The following is a 14,074-nucleotide window of genomic DNA, read 5'->3' on the forward strand; positions in this document are numbered from 1 at the left end:
ACCTTTTAAACTCTGCAGTTTAAAAGGATGTTATTGTCAGCTGAATGTTCAAAGGAGTGTGTTCTCCTTGGATTGGGGTAAGGGATTGTTACAAGCGATGGGTTGCCTAGATGAGAAACAGGGAAAAAAAAAAAAATCAGGGCCCTTTATAACTGGTTATTTTCTTTGTTTTTTCCCTACTTCCTTGAAAGCAAGTCCTTCAGATTTCCCAGAGGAAGGATGGCACTCCAGCCACACGCATTTCACTTGCCCTTGAGATCCATACCGGTGTGTTTGTATCTATTCTCACCTTTGTTTTAGAAAGGCAAGCAGTGAAGTTGCTTTGCCTTCAAAGTTTTCTGTCAGGGAAAGTGGAACAGTAACTTCTATAAGGAAGGTTGTAGAGGAAGTCTCAGCTCTGAAAATCAGATGTGGTAATATTGCAAATCCAGTGGGATGATGGCTGCTACAGACAGCGGCTGCAACACCTGATTCCAGTTGCTTCAACAGCAGTGCTGCAGTAAAGTGAAAGTGACCCTGAAGGTTCTTCTCATGGATAATTTAACCTGCTTTAAAAAGTATTCAAATTCCAATTCCAGTACCAAATTAAGAGGTCTAACCACCACTTCAGCTTGTGCTTTGCCAGGTGGCCTTGCCAAAAGGGGAAGGGGGATAGGGAGTGTGGGACAGAGGGTTTGTGTGTTTCAGGATAAAAGGGAAGAATTCTTCTTTGTGTATATCCGAGCAAGAGGTTTGCTGGAGAAAGGAGTTTTCTCTAATGAGAAATACGTGCAGCTCTGTTTAAGGAGGAGGAACTGGAAGGAAGGAAGCAAGTCATAATCTGAAAGCATTTGTCTATTGATGGAGTGTTTTTTTTTGCTTACAGATTTGGCAGCTGCAGCTTCTCTGGATTCATGGTTTTTATTCCAAGAATTCTTGTATAATGAATTTCTTACCTTAGTCTGCCAGACTTTGAATGTTTATTTCCTGCATTGTAGAGAGGTGTTTTACATCTTCACTTCTGTATGGCTTAATATTTGTTAAAGAAGGAATCAGAGAATTTTTCTGCTTTAAAAGTAAACCTTGGCTAATTCCTACTGTATTAATAGCTCTCTGTGTATGTAGTGAAAGGGTTTTTCTTTACTATTATAATAGGGTGTCCTGAAAAATCAGAATGGTGGTATTCTGCAGAAGGCTTGGCCTAGGGTTTTTTGGGGTTTTTTTTGGTGTTTTTTTTTCTTTTGGTGTTTTTTTTTTAAATTATTTCTTGTATATTTTTGAAAGACTAGATTGAATCAACAGATTGATATCTCATTTCACATCTGCTATAGTTCAGGCCATATAATTTAATTATCTGTTTGATTATCCCACTTTTCTCTCAAGACTTGAAAATAGAATATTTTATTAATAAATAAATAGGGCAAGTCTTATTTTTAATCAAACTCTTTTGCCTTTAATTTTAAGAAACTGATTGTTGGCTTAACTGTCTTTCCATCCTTTGATGTATCTTAAGCACCTGTATTTGCTTTCACAATGTTACCAGGCCAGCTGCTGGTCATCTGTCAGTCTGGCTAATCATGAAGTCCTCAGATCTCTCAGTGCATGTCCCATTTCTTTTCCCCAGTGCCTCCCTCTCCCCAGATTGCCTTTATTTAGTTGATACTTTTATCTTTTCTAGAGTGTGGATTCCAGAAGTGTGTGAACACTATCTATTTTGCCAGTCAACTATTTTTATTTAGACTTGGACTATGAATTTTGGAGCTGAAGTAATTTTATGTTTGATAAGCATAATTATTTATTGTGTTATCTGTAGCGTTATTTTGTGTACTGAGGATGTTTGCTGAGGGAATCCTCTTGCTGTTTATGGCATTAGATGGTGGTTTTGGATTAACTTCATTTTAAGTGTTACTTGTATCTTTGGAACTAAGGCAAATTGGATCTTTGGAAATGGTTTTTTTCTTTGTGTTGGGTGCTTTGACAGGCATGGTTTTGTGTTTAAAAAGCTCTCACCCAAAACCCAAGAATGAGAGAGGATGTTTTGAAAATAATCTGTGATGGTCGTTTACACTGAAGTATGGCTTTCTGCTATATAGCATTTTTAAATTTGAAGCAGGGTAGAATTAGGCTGTTCTGTGAATGATGTTTGTAGTTCAGGTGCTGTTCATATCCCCTTGTTTGACTTTTGCTTTGCAGCCCTCAGTTGTGAAAGCCTCTGCTGTTTGGCTGTCATGGTCAGCTCCAGCCCCCCAACCTGCACGAGTTGGGAGGGTTCCCAGCATTATCAGATTCTCTGAACTGTGGTGCTGAAGGTGCAGAGGCAGAGGGTATGTTTGTAATGTTCTGTTAGGGTCTTCTCAATCCTAATTCATTTTCTCTGGATTCTCTGTGCTGAGTAGTACAGGAAAGCTGCCCTAAGTATATGGCTCATAGTTTCTGTTGCTGTTACAAATTCTCATTGTTCTTTTCCATTTGTTAATTACAGCAATATGACTGTTTCATATTGAAGCTGTTTTGTATTTAGTTCAAGACATTCATTTTAGTGACAGCAGAAATTGATACAGAGCCTCTGTATGCTAAAAAGATTCCAGAGAGTGTCTTTATGTAGAAAATATAAAGTTAATGTTTTAATTGCATGCTATCTAAGAATTTTTGAAGATGTCATGTATGCAATAAATGTAGACCAAGACAGAATGAATTGAATTAATAGCAGGCTGTATCACAAGAATTTAAAGAAAGAAGCTGCCTGGCAGGGTGGAAGCAGCAAACCACTTAATCAGAACCAGTCAAGCTTTCTGGATCTTTGTTCTGTAATTATTTTGAGCAGATGAGTGGACTCGGTGAACAAAGGAAGGAGGCAGTATTAATGACGCCTTACAATCAGTCTAGCACCACCATTTAGTTTGTTTATGGGGCACTTTTTCTGGTAACTAGGGTAACCTCTTCTGACTTGCTCTCAATTGTCATAGAGGGAAAATCGAGCTAGTCTACATCTGAGATAGCTCCTCAAAGACACTTTTTTCTAGCTGGGATACAATGAGAAGTTCCCGTATGGTTCTTAGTCTTGCATAATTTTTAGAATTGCAGCACTGCAGTCACTTTCTAAATATTAAAGCCAAATAGTAAATTGTCAGCATGTTCAAAAGGCCATTATTCAACTTAAAAAAGGTTTTGTTTGCAAAGTATCCTTGACTTCTTTTTAAAACACGTTTTCCCTTTCTCATTAAGAACAGCTTAAGCCACTGTTGTATTATGTAAATGGAAACTTGTCAAGATGGTGTGGGATTTACAGAGAAAAATGACTGAGATATTTTAACAGGGTTAAAAACATTCCTACAAAGAAGCAAACTAGCCAGCAGGGAAATTTGAATTGTTAGACTCATGTACAAGTGTTCCTAGAAATTTGCATTAGAAATTTGTAAGCAATGCATGTGGAGACATGTTACATCTATGCAAGGTCACAAGTAGGTGAATCTGCAAGTTGTATAACTTAACCATTTTTCTTATTACTGTATTGGGAAGACCCTTTTTTCCCCTCTTTTTTCCTCCTGAAGAGGAATACAGAAGGCAGTGAATCATATTTTTCTCTGGGTAAATGAGGAAAGAACTAAAATTAGATCTTCAGAGTTCATTCGTTTTATTCCCGCTCAAAGCTGAGGAAAGCTTGGTAGATGGCATTTGCAGGTTTTGAATTGAATATTTTAGTTTCTGGAACTTTTTTTTCCTTTATTATAATCTTATAAAAAGGTCGTGTCCACTGATACGGATTGCTTCATTCAGATGCTTCCAAAGCAATGCTACCCTGGGTAGGCTGGGAACTCCATGGGTTTCTAAGTCCTAATTCTCATCAGACCAAGACACAGACACTGCTGGCCGCTGCTCACAGGTGGAGAAGTAGCACAGGTAAGAAGAGGGAGCAGCATGAAGATGAGAGCCAGGGAGGTTTCCAGCATACACTACAGATCTCCGTGGTGATGTGGCTTACGTTTGGTGTTAGGTGACTCAGGAAGGGACCGATAAAATTAGGTGTACTTGTTAGTTCAGCGTAGGATACTTGCAGTGCATGCATTAGCTGTTCTAATGTGCTGGTAATTACAAAGTCCAAATTGCAGACATGTAGGTCAGCATAATTTCAGAATGGTGTAAATGAAGTTAGAACTGAAAGCCCATTATGGTTCCATTAATTGCAGATGGTATTAGGTGACTGTTAGAGCAGCAGTGAAAAGGGGCTGGTTTGAGCTGGATCTTCCAAATAAATGTAACATGTTCCAACTCTCTGGTCATCCTGAGCAGGTTTGTAATTTGCTTTATGCACACAATTCAGTCCATCAAGTTCAGTTTACTGAAAAGAGAAGGGAAGTGATGGAGAATTACCTTCCTCTAATGTGAGATTTCATCCAATTGGTTCTGAGTGTTCCCCACTGCAGTCTGAGACTGCTCTCAGCTGAGCTCTGCCTGCCCAGGAGGAGCCAGGCCAATTCTGCAGTCTTGGACATCCCTCAGCCAAGGAGACTTCCTCACAGGTTGTATCTAGCTGGTGACTTCTCTTTTGATAAGCAAGCTGACTCTAGTAACTTAAGTCTTTTATGCATGTCTTCTTAAATTACACAGTGGTGTGGTTTAGCCCAGCCCCACAGAGCCTCTCACTCTCCTCCTGTGGAATGGGTGAGAAAAGCACAAGTGTAAAAGTGGGAAAACATGCAGGTTGGGATAAAAACAGCAAAAAATTGTTTAATAGGTAAAGCAAAACAAAACAGGGATTCATCCACCACTGCCAATGGGCAGGCAGGTGCTTGGCCATCTCCAGGACAGCAGGGATCTATCTATGTTTAATGGGGAGGGTTGATGAAGTGTGAAAAGTGGGAGAGGAAGCTAAGGGCATTACCAGAGCCAGGTGATGGTGTTGAAAAATCTATTACCTGGCATGGCAGGAGCCAGCAGGTAGCAAACTCTGGGCCTCAGGAAAAGGGCTGGCTTCAGGAGTTAGCAGATATTAAAACTCTAGTCCATGTTTTCTTCAGCTCACCAGTTTTACAACCTCTGCATCTGTGGTTTACCTTTTGCTTCCCTCTTGTTTTGGAGGATCACAGTGAACTAATTAAAATGTTTGTGTGGCTGAACTGGATTAGTGAAATGTTAATCTTTGTTAACCCTTTCTTTCTTTTCTATTTGTTTATTTTTAATCCACATTGTTTCACTGATCCTATTTTGAGTGGGATGCCACAAGGGGTGGTTTTTCTTCAATGACAAAGAAATTCTGAGATGCTCTTTTTCACTGTCATTCCTCTGCTGGGTGCAGTGCCAGGGCTGCATTAAACTAGTGCTTGTGGATTTGTACTGTGCCTGGTGAAATTATATTTCTCTGTGCTTTCATGATATTATTTACAATGCAATGGGATTCTTACTGTTTTGAAGGTTTGATGTTGGCCTGAAACTTCCTGAAGTATTGCTGGGTGTTTACAGATTTCATGTGTCATTTGACACTTCCTGACAAATAATCTTATAGTTGTAGCTGTTTGAGCATTGATTCTGATTTTAGCCCAAGGTAGTTACAACTTTGCAGTCTGTAGGACAGTTTACATCTTGCTTTTTGTAGAGCTTTTCCTCTGATATAACAAACATGAGTGGTAAATGTGTATGTGAGGAACTTCAATGCTATTTGAAAGACCCAGGCAATACTGTGTTCCGTTAAAAAATCCCAAAGTTTCCCTTTTGCATGGAATTTGTATAAAAAAATAAATTATTTATAGATAAATAATTTCTAAACACCTCTTTACTATAACTTGGATAAGGAAAGTACTTTTTAGCCATTACTTCTGCTAAGAGAGAGAAACCATACAAAAAGCATGATAGGATAGCAGTCCTTTGATAGTTGTGTGGGGACTTTCTATCTAAACTTGTGGGATACATCATATTTTTATCAGTTTCTCTCCTCTTATGCCTTCATTTTCCTGGTTATAGAATACAATTGTCCATTTCTGCTGGTGGATTGGTCTTTTGCATTTGCTAAAATTGCTCTTCACTGTTTTTATTAAAACCATTTCAATTATTCCTGAATTAATCAACTAATTGAAGGAAACTAAGATGAGCTCAGTTGGTTAGAGCATGGTGCTCACAACGTGAAGGTTGTGGCTTGATCCCTGTACGACCATTTACTTAAGAGTTGGACTCAATAATCCTTGTGAGTCCTTTCCAACTCAGAATATCCTTTTAATTCTGTGACTGTAATTCACACAGACAGATCTTGAAACCTTTAGTTATTTTTTGGGGCTGGAGATGTGCTGCAGTTGGTGTTTTGCTGTAGCAGGGTGTCTGTGTTTGAGGCTGATTGTAAAATTAGAAATTTAGGGTTAATTGCTCTTTGCCTCTGGATGTAAGTAAATGTTGTTTTTGGTTTTCCCCCCCTTCCCACTGCTGATGGCTGTCTAGTGACAATCACTAGAGAGGAAAGAAGGGGGAGCCCAGGCAATAGAAATACTGGTGTTCAGGTTCCTATTACTTGTAATGCCAAGAAATCAGAGTGTCCAGTGTCCTGGAGTTACACAGATCACCTGGGCTGAACTTTTCCCATGTTGGTGAGCTATCTCTTGACATTCCCTGCCTTGTTTGCATCAGTATCTTTGGGGGCTAGCATGGCTCAGTCTGAAGGTCCAGTAGTTTGTTGTATTCCGAGCATGAAGGCTCTTCCAAAGAGCATCTCTCCTAGCTGGAGATGGGAGACTGTGCTGCTGGGGAAGAGAGGAGTGTCCTGCTGAGCTGGCATCCAGAATTCCAGGAGGGCAGCCTGGAGAGAAGGGTGCTACGGGCTACTCTGGCATCAGCAGTGTCTGTGCAACAGCTGAGTGCCTTGATGGATGACAGCAAGGCCTGGCAGGGTTGCCTTATGTTTCTGTCTGAATCAGGACTCAGTGGTTTCCAGAAATCAATTTTAGTCCTTTCATTAAATTACAGACAGACTCCAGCTTTAAAAAATTTAAGAGTGTGTTGGTGAGAATGTCTCTTGGGAGGAGATGGTGCAAGGCTGCTTTAAATAGGTAAACATCCATTCAGTGTTTGTTAGAGTTTGGGGTTTTCTTTAATCATAAGGGAACAAAAGCATCATGTATTTTTCAGTGTTAATAATCTTGATGAAAAGGTCTTCAAGTCACAAATTTTTCTTTTTAATTTCAAAACACGTACAGCCTTGCACATAGGTGAACTAGGTGATTGTGCTGTGTGGTTTCCAAGTTCAGGAGAAAATTTGGCCTTCATGTATTTTCTCTCCTCTGCGTATGTGGAAGATAAAAAAAACCAGCCAAGGAACAAAACAGCTTAGTACACGTCTGAGGTTTTTCCTCAATTATCTAAAAGTTGACATTACATCATCTGCACAGATGTAAATATAGAAAATAGTAGGTGTGTTAAATCTCCTGACATACTTTTAAAAGCTTTTTACAGAGGACTGACTTCACTTGAGTGTATGTTTGTGCCAGTAGATATGTGGCATTATGTCCATTTTTCTTTCTGGGAGATTGAAAGTTTCTTTAAATGCTTGTTTTCTTCTTTTATCGTTGTTTTAGCTGCTGAAATGCTGTTCTCTTTTCTGTCTTTGGCTCTGTACTTTCATGAGATGGTTATATTTCAGTGAAGCTGTATCCTGGTTTTTCCTAACTATTCCTCTCTCTCTGTGTTCCAGATTTTCCCAAATACGCATTTTTTTCTTTCTGAATGATGATATTATTGAGTGATATAGTTGAACAGATTAATAAATAATGTAGCTGAATGGCTTTGTATGAAAATTAGTTGAGCTGTTGATTTTTCAGACAAATAATGAAAACAGTTCCTACTTCAATTTCAGCGCTAAAACCCAGAGAATTGGCAAAATAGATATGAATATTTTGATTTTTGTGAGACCTGTCCTAGGTCCTGATTCAGGGTAAGTTCCCTGTCTGAGATAAGACTTAGTTAAAGAAAATCCACAGTTTCCAGGCTTCTCAGTTGTCAAAGGACTCATTAAGCATTCACTGGAAATTCTGTTTGCTTTGATGTAATGTATTTGTTAGGTTCTGTGTTGTGCAGAGACAGTGCTGTAACCATCTCTGTCTGTGGCTACTTAGTGGAAGTAAGTGTTGTGCCAAATAAAGATTCTAACTTGGCTTTGAAATTGAACTTTAAATATTACTCTGAAAGTACAGAACAAACCCAACCAATTCTGAAATCAATTTCTATTGCCTTGTAATTGCTGCGTGTAAGAAAACAAGAGAGGAGTTGGAGTGTGTTTTCTCTTTTGCAGGTGTTGCTGAAATAGTTCTGTTTATTTAAAGCATATGATTTCATGCAATTGTGCCTGATTGTTAGTGCAGCTGTCAACAGCTGCATGCTCATTTAGCTAATTGTATTCTAGTAAGATAGCTAAGCTTATTTTAAGATACACAGTTGTACATTTTTGGTTTTTTTGAAGCAACTGCTCACACTCAGAATATTTACTGCAGAAAGTTCTGTGCTATCACAATGAACTACCCATTGTTCTAGAGGAAATTTAAGAACTTCTACACAAGACTTTCAGCCAACCTAGTGTGTGGATTGCACCTTTGGAAAGTTGGACCATGCCACTTAAATTTATACAGTTCTAAAGGCCTTGAAGTGGTCTTGTCCTTAGGGTCAGTTTCATCATCTGCTCTTTGGGATTATTTTGTAGTTAACGTGTGGAACTTTAATTTCACAAGCAACTTATTCCTACTGCATCAGTATTCTGGTTGTGTGTACAGGAGCAATGAGCTTCTCTTAAATTTTGATCATCTTCTAGAAATATGTACATAAAATGAGAAATGTGTATAAGTTGTATATATATATATATAAAGCATATTAGGGGAGTAGGCTGTCATGCATGCTAATTCTGGATATTTGTATGGTTTTTACTGGTATGTGTTAGCGACATGATGGCAGTCAACAGTATGAAATGTGTAATGCAGTGTTGTTTTTATTTGTTATATAGCTTTATGCCAGTATATACAGGCCTCTAAAACCCAAGATGGTGGCAGCCGTTTCATTTCAAGTGCAACAGAAGGTAAAGGAAAAGGTGTGGGGAACAAAAATAAGCACTTTGTTCATCTGATACTCTCTTCATGGACGTTTGTGTGGTTCTTGATCTTCTAACCTTCTAGACTCTTCCTTCACAGCTAACTTCTTGCAATAGATGCTGGTTATCTTTTTTCCTGAGTCTTGAAAGTGAAATTAAGAGATCTCATGATGTCACTTGTACGTCTATCTAAAAGTTGCATCATCTTTGTGTTTTGTCTATTTGTGCTTTTCTTCAGTGACAACATTGCACTGAAACTGTAGCTTTAGGTTGTTTTAACCAGAATCTGAAATACCTGAAGAGTGGCTTAAGAGAATTGCTGTCATGACCACAATCTCAAGATTGGCACGCTTAAGGAAAAGCACAGATACTTAATGACACAGAAATGTTACAAAGCTAATCCTTGCTAATATCTGCAGTCTGACTATATGCTAACAAACTGTCTTGCATTTTCTGTTTCTCTTAAAAGGAATGTGTCCTTAATTCACTTATCCTCGCGTCTACCTGCTGATGTCCTGCTTTTTGGCCTTGTTTGTGCTTAAAAAAGGAATGAAATGTTTACTTCTGTGTTTTTCTTTCATCTACAGGGGAAAACTTTGAACAGACTCCGTTAAGACGCACATTTAAATCCAAAGTTCTTGCTCGCTATCCTGAGAATGTTGAATGGAACCCTTTTGATCAGGATGCAGTGGGAATGGTCAGTATCACTTTTGGGGTTTTTTTCTTACATTCTAGAGAATTAATAGAGCAATAAATTAGTCTGCAATTAATGAATTTTTTTTTTTGTTTCATGATTTTTCCATTTAATAGAATGTGGTATATCTTAATTTAGATAAAATATAGTAGTTTTCTCTGTCAGGTTTCTGATCTTGGTGACCAGAAAAATACTTTCCTTTATGTGGGTTTGAATTTTATTATTTTATTAATGTCACGACTGGTAACAAGATAGTTACGAGTTTTAACAGAAATTGCATGTAGCCTTTTTGATACATTCCTTTTATTTTTCTGATTTAGACCCATATCACTGTAATGTGCAGAAATGTAACACTTAATAGAATTTTAAGTGAAATGCGATGGCGGTCTGTGAATTCTCAATCCCATTTTCACCAATGCTTCTGCAGGCAGGGGGAGAGAAAAGTGTTTTTTAATGGATATTATCTCCCCTTCCCCTTTTTTGTAGCTGTGTATGCCTAAAGGGCTTGCTTTCAAGACACAAGCAGATTCCAGAGAACCTCAGTTCCACTCTTTTATTATTACTCGTGAAGATGGCTCGCGGACATTTGGATTTTCTCTCACGTTTTTTGAGGAAGTCACTAGCAAACAGATCTGCAGTGCAATGCAGACATTGTATCATATGCACAATGCTGAATATGACATTCTTCATACCCCCCCAACCAATGACAAGGAGAGCTGCAGCAGCACTGGGGACTGCAATGGCACCTCTGTCTCAAAGCTACAGCGATTCAACTCCTATGACATCAGCAGAGACACACTCTATGTCTCAAAGTGCATTTGTCTGATTACTCCAATGTCTTTCATGAAAGCTTGTAAGAAAGTTCTAGAACAACTCCACCAAGCAGTGACTTCACCTCAGCCACCACCGCTACCTTTAGAAAGCTACATCTACAATATTCTCTATGAGGTTCCTCTTCCTCCAGCAGGAAGGTCATTGAAATTTTCAGGTGTTTATGGACCAATTATCTGCCAGAGGCCAAGCACCAGTGAGCTGCCATTGTTTGATTTTCCAGTTAAAGAAGTTTTTGAATTGCTTGGAGTAGAAAATGTGGTTCAACTCTTTACCTGTGCCCTTTTGGAGTTTCAGATACTGCTTTATTCACAGCGTGAGTACTTGGGTTTTGTTTTCTTATCTTGTAGTTGTACTGGCACAAGGTCTTACTGTGTCTTGAATTCTAAATACACCACAAACAACAGAATAGTTGCATTAAAGTAGCATGAGCATGCTATTGCAGTCTGGCTGATCTGTGTGCAGGTCTTAAGGTAAAGAAAAGCCCTGGAGTTGTAAGGAGAGTGTTGCATTGGCTCCTGCTGTTAGACACTTAAAACTGGGTTTTCACATAATCTCCTCTATTTGTGGTTTGGCTGACCCTTTATTGTTGGCTCTGGAACTGTGCTACTGGATAGAGCAGTTTGCCTTCCATATTCCTGTCTAGCTGCTCAGCGGAATTCCCTGCTATCTCTGCAGAAATAGCCATGCATTTTGAAAAGATACACAGTAAATTATTCATCTGGTTCTGAAGAAGAGTTAATCATGCAAATATAGTTTTCTCTTTGAGTACCCAAAGTCACATTTCAGTTGTTTCTTTGGAAGATAAGTACCTGAAAAAAGTTTTGACTGAACTCAAATCCCTAATCTCTGTTAAGGCCTTGAAACAGTTATAGCTGAAGCCACATAGCTAAAACCTGAAGAGGGTAGGCAGCAACTGAGCTGAAATAGCACATTTATCAATTAGTGAGTAGTGTGGGAGTGGCATCTATTTTCTGTGTTGAAATTTGTGGATACTGGCCTTCTTATTCCACATCCTGTTGCTCCAACAGAGTATGTGGAATTATGCCAAAAGAAAATTTCCCTACCTTTTTTTTTTTTTTTTTTTCTTCTTTTTTTGTCTCAAGCTGGCTAGCATTAATCCAGACTCACCCATTCAGAATGGTGTGGTTTAAACAGAACAGCCCACATTTTGAACACTACTTTATAGTAATGGTGAAGAAGCCTAAAAGACCCCCAAGACAAAACCAGGGCTAGTCCATGGTCTTACTGAAATTTTAGTGTTTACTTCCCTTGAGCTGCTACTGAAATATGTAGAACACGAATGGTAACTATTTACAAATATAACCTATATTTATCAGCAACCTTCTCAAAGCATGAAATACAGATTTTGTGTTAAGTGGGTTAAGATCTGTGCATAGACTAAAGCCAAGGATGGATTTGTATGTACAATCAGGGTGATTAAAAGTCTATAATGGCAGCAGGGTGTTATATCACAGTTGTGTCATTGTATAGACACTGTGAACCGCAAGAGAAAAACTGCACAGTGATTCAGACACAGAAAAACTTAACTGAGCTCTGTAGTGATGACTCTTGGATTTAAAAAACAAATTGCTCTGCTTATTGTTCATAGCAAATCTAGAAATACTTGTCAAGCAGATAAGCTTCTTTTGTGGTTTCCCCTGAAATGGATTAGGCCTTAATATGTTGGATATTTAGGGAGAGTTTCTGTGGATATCTGTGTCCCACCAGTGGAGGATTTAAACATCAGCACTTCCATCTGAAGGAGGGTGTGGCTGTGTTGGCCTGTAGAGGTGTCTGAGATTTCTGTGTTGGAATGGTGGTGGGTTGGCAGCTCCACAGAACAGCCACGTGTGCATTCCCACGTGGGAACAGTGCTGCTGGAGCTCTTTCCAGGCCATCACCTTGTGAGTGCTCTTTTGTTCCAGGCTGGAGCTCAGCTCACTTCTGGGCTGGTCTACTGTATTCTGGCTTATCTTTCCAAGTCCTTTTAATAGGTTCAGCTTTCTGTCTTGGGCCCTTTCCAAGGTGTCTGATCAGTGGCTAATTAAAGAAGCTTAAAATAGTCCTGGAACACTTGAGTTTCTTGTTTGCAAGCACAGATGTTTGGAGATCAGAGGGGATGAGAGATCAGTTAGGACAGTTTCTGTCCAGTTTCCCTACCTTACCCTAAGCTTTGGCTGAGTTGGGCTGTGTTGTATATTATGGAGGTGTCTTGTCTCTCTGTCAAGTTCTCACCTTAGTTTTTGGCTGAAAAGTCTTGTTCCAGTAGAGAAAGAATTTTAACTGTTTGCTGGCTTTTGACCCTCAGGTTTGGTGAATGGCTGCAGCAGTGCCTTCTCAGTAATAGTAGCCAATTTTTTTTTTTAAACATAGCTTCTCTTAAGGACTTTCTGAGGGATTTAATCCCTGTGCTTTTTATTTTTTCTATTTATTTGCTTCTGCTGTTCTGTTCAACTGGAGTATGCTCCTAATATTCTTTAGTATGGTTGAGTAACATCTGTTTTTTTGCTGTTTGCAAAACAGGAAATATTGAGTGGAGATACAGGTGATGCACTCAGTTCTAAGTGGAATCAGAAATTGCTTTACTTTTGTAAAGCCTTTTTCATGTTCTTGCATGCACACCAATGTGAGGTCTAGGTTGTCCTTCACAATATAAATACTGAATTTTTAATGTCCTTTGAGTTTGTTAAATCTCTTGGTGCTCAAACCCATGACAACTGAGGTGACTGAGATAATTTCTTATTCTCCTAGGTCAGATGAGATTATGATACTCCTTGTGTGGATTTAGATTTAGAACAGTATGTGTCAGGATCAGCGGATTTGTAAGATTTACTTGAAAAAATACCCCAACAACAAACGCACCCAAAATAATGAAGGGCCACCAAGATAAATCCAAACCCCAAACCTCTTGGAGGTCTGGTGGAACTAGATGATCTTGAGGTCCCTTCCAACCCAAACCTTTTCATGGTTATGTCTCTATGCATTTGTTGCCAAGTGCAAGCCTTTTTGAAACAAACTATTTTAGTGTTTTAAGTTTCAGTCAGTCCTTGGAGTAGGAGTAACTTCACTTGGCAGGGAAAGTGTTTTGGTTTAGCATTCCTTTGACATGTTTCTGACTTGATGCTTCTGGAAATTCTTCTTTTGTCCCACTATGTTGGCACAGCCTTGTGTATTTTGGATTGCTGTAAGCCAAGTGTAGGGAATGAATGCCTCAATTTAATTGTCCTGTTGAAAGACCTGTCTACTATTTGGAAAAATGTCAGAAGCCTGTAAGAGAGGGGAGAATTTGAAGATGCTTCTAGTGCCTGAGCCAGTGCTGAGGAACTCTGGAAAGAGTCAGTGGTGCTGGAGGCCTGTGGGAAGTGCCCTTGTCAGATACTCTGTGGGAGCTGGTTTGAATTCCTGCATATTATGTTGCTCTTGTAACTGTGAAACAGACTTATTCCTTATCTCAGAGAGCACCTAGAGCTCTTCTGAAAGTGTGTACTGAGTTAAGACAGCTGTGAAATCTG

At 39.0% G+C, this 14,074-nt stretch overlaps 1 protein-coding gene across 12 annotated transcripts in view; it reads left to right on the top strand.

Moving 5' to 3' along the window:
* Window positions 1–14,074, top strand: part of DENND5A (DENN domain containing 5A) — a 62,249-nt gene that overhangs the window by 9,728 nt on the left and 38,447 nt on the right. For 4 of the 12 annotated variants that reach the window (XM_086892015.1, XM_086892016.1, XM_086892021.1 and 1 more), the window contains exons 2-4: window positions 8,951–9,034; window positions 9,622–9,731; window positions 10,215–10,875. In XM_086892015.1, coding sequence (XP_086748141.1) covers window positions 8,951–9,034; window positions 9,622–9,731; window positions 10,215–10,875 — 855 coding nt within the window. The remainder of the gene's footprint in view (window positions 1–8,950; window positions 9,035–9,621; window positions 9,732–10,214; window positions 10,876–14,074) is intronic. The other 8 variants (XM_086892013.1, XM_086892017.1, XM_086892018.1 and 5 more) reach the window with 2 other exon arrangements.

Source organism: Cyanistes caeruleus, chromosome 6, assembly GCF_971803275.1.
Source record: "Cyanistes caeruleus chromosome 6, bCyaCae1.hap1.1, whole genome shotgun sequence".
NCBI classification, from domain to species: Eukaryota; Metazoa; Chordata; class Aves; order Passeriformes; family Paridae; genus Cyanistes; species Cyanistes caeruleus.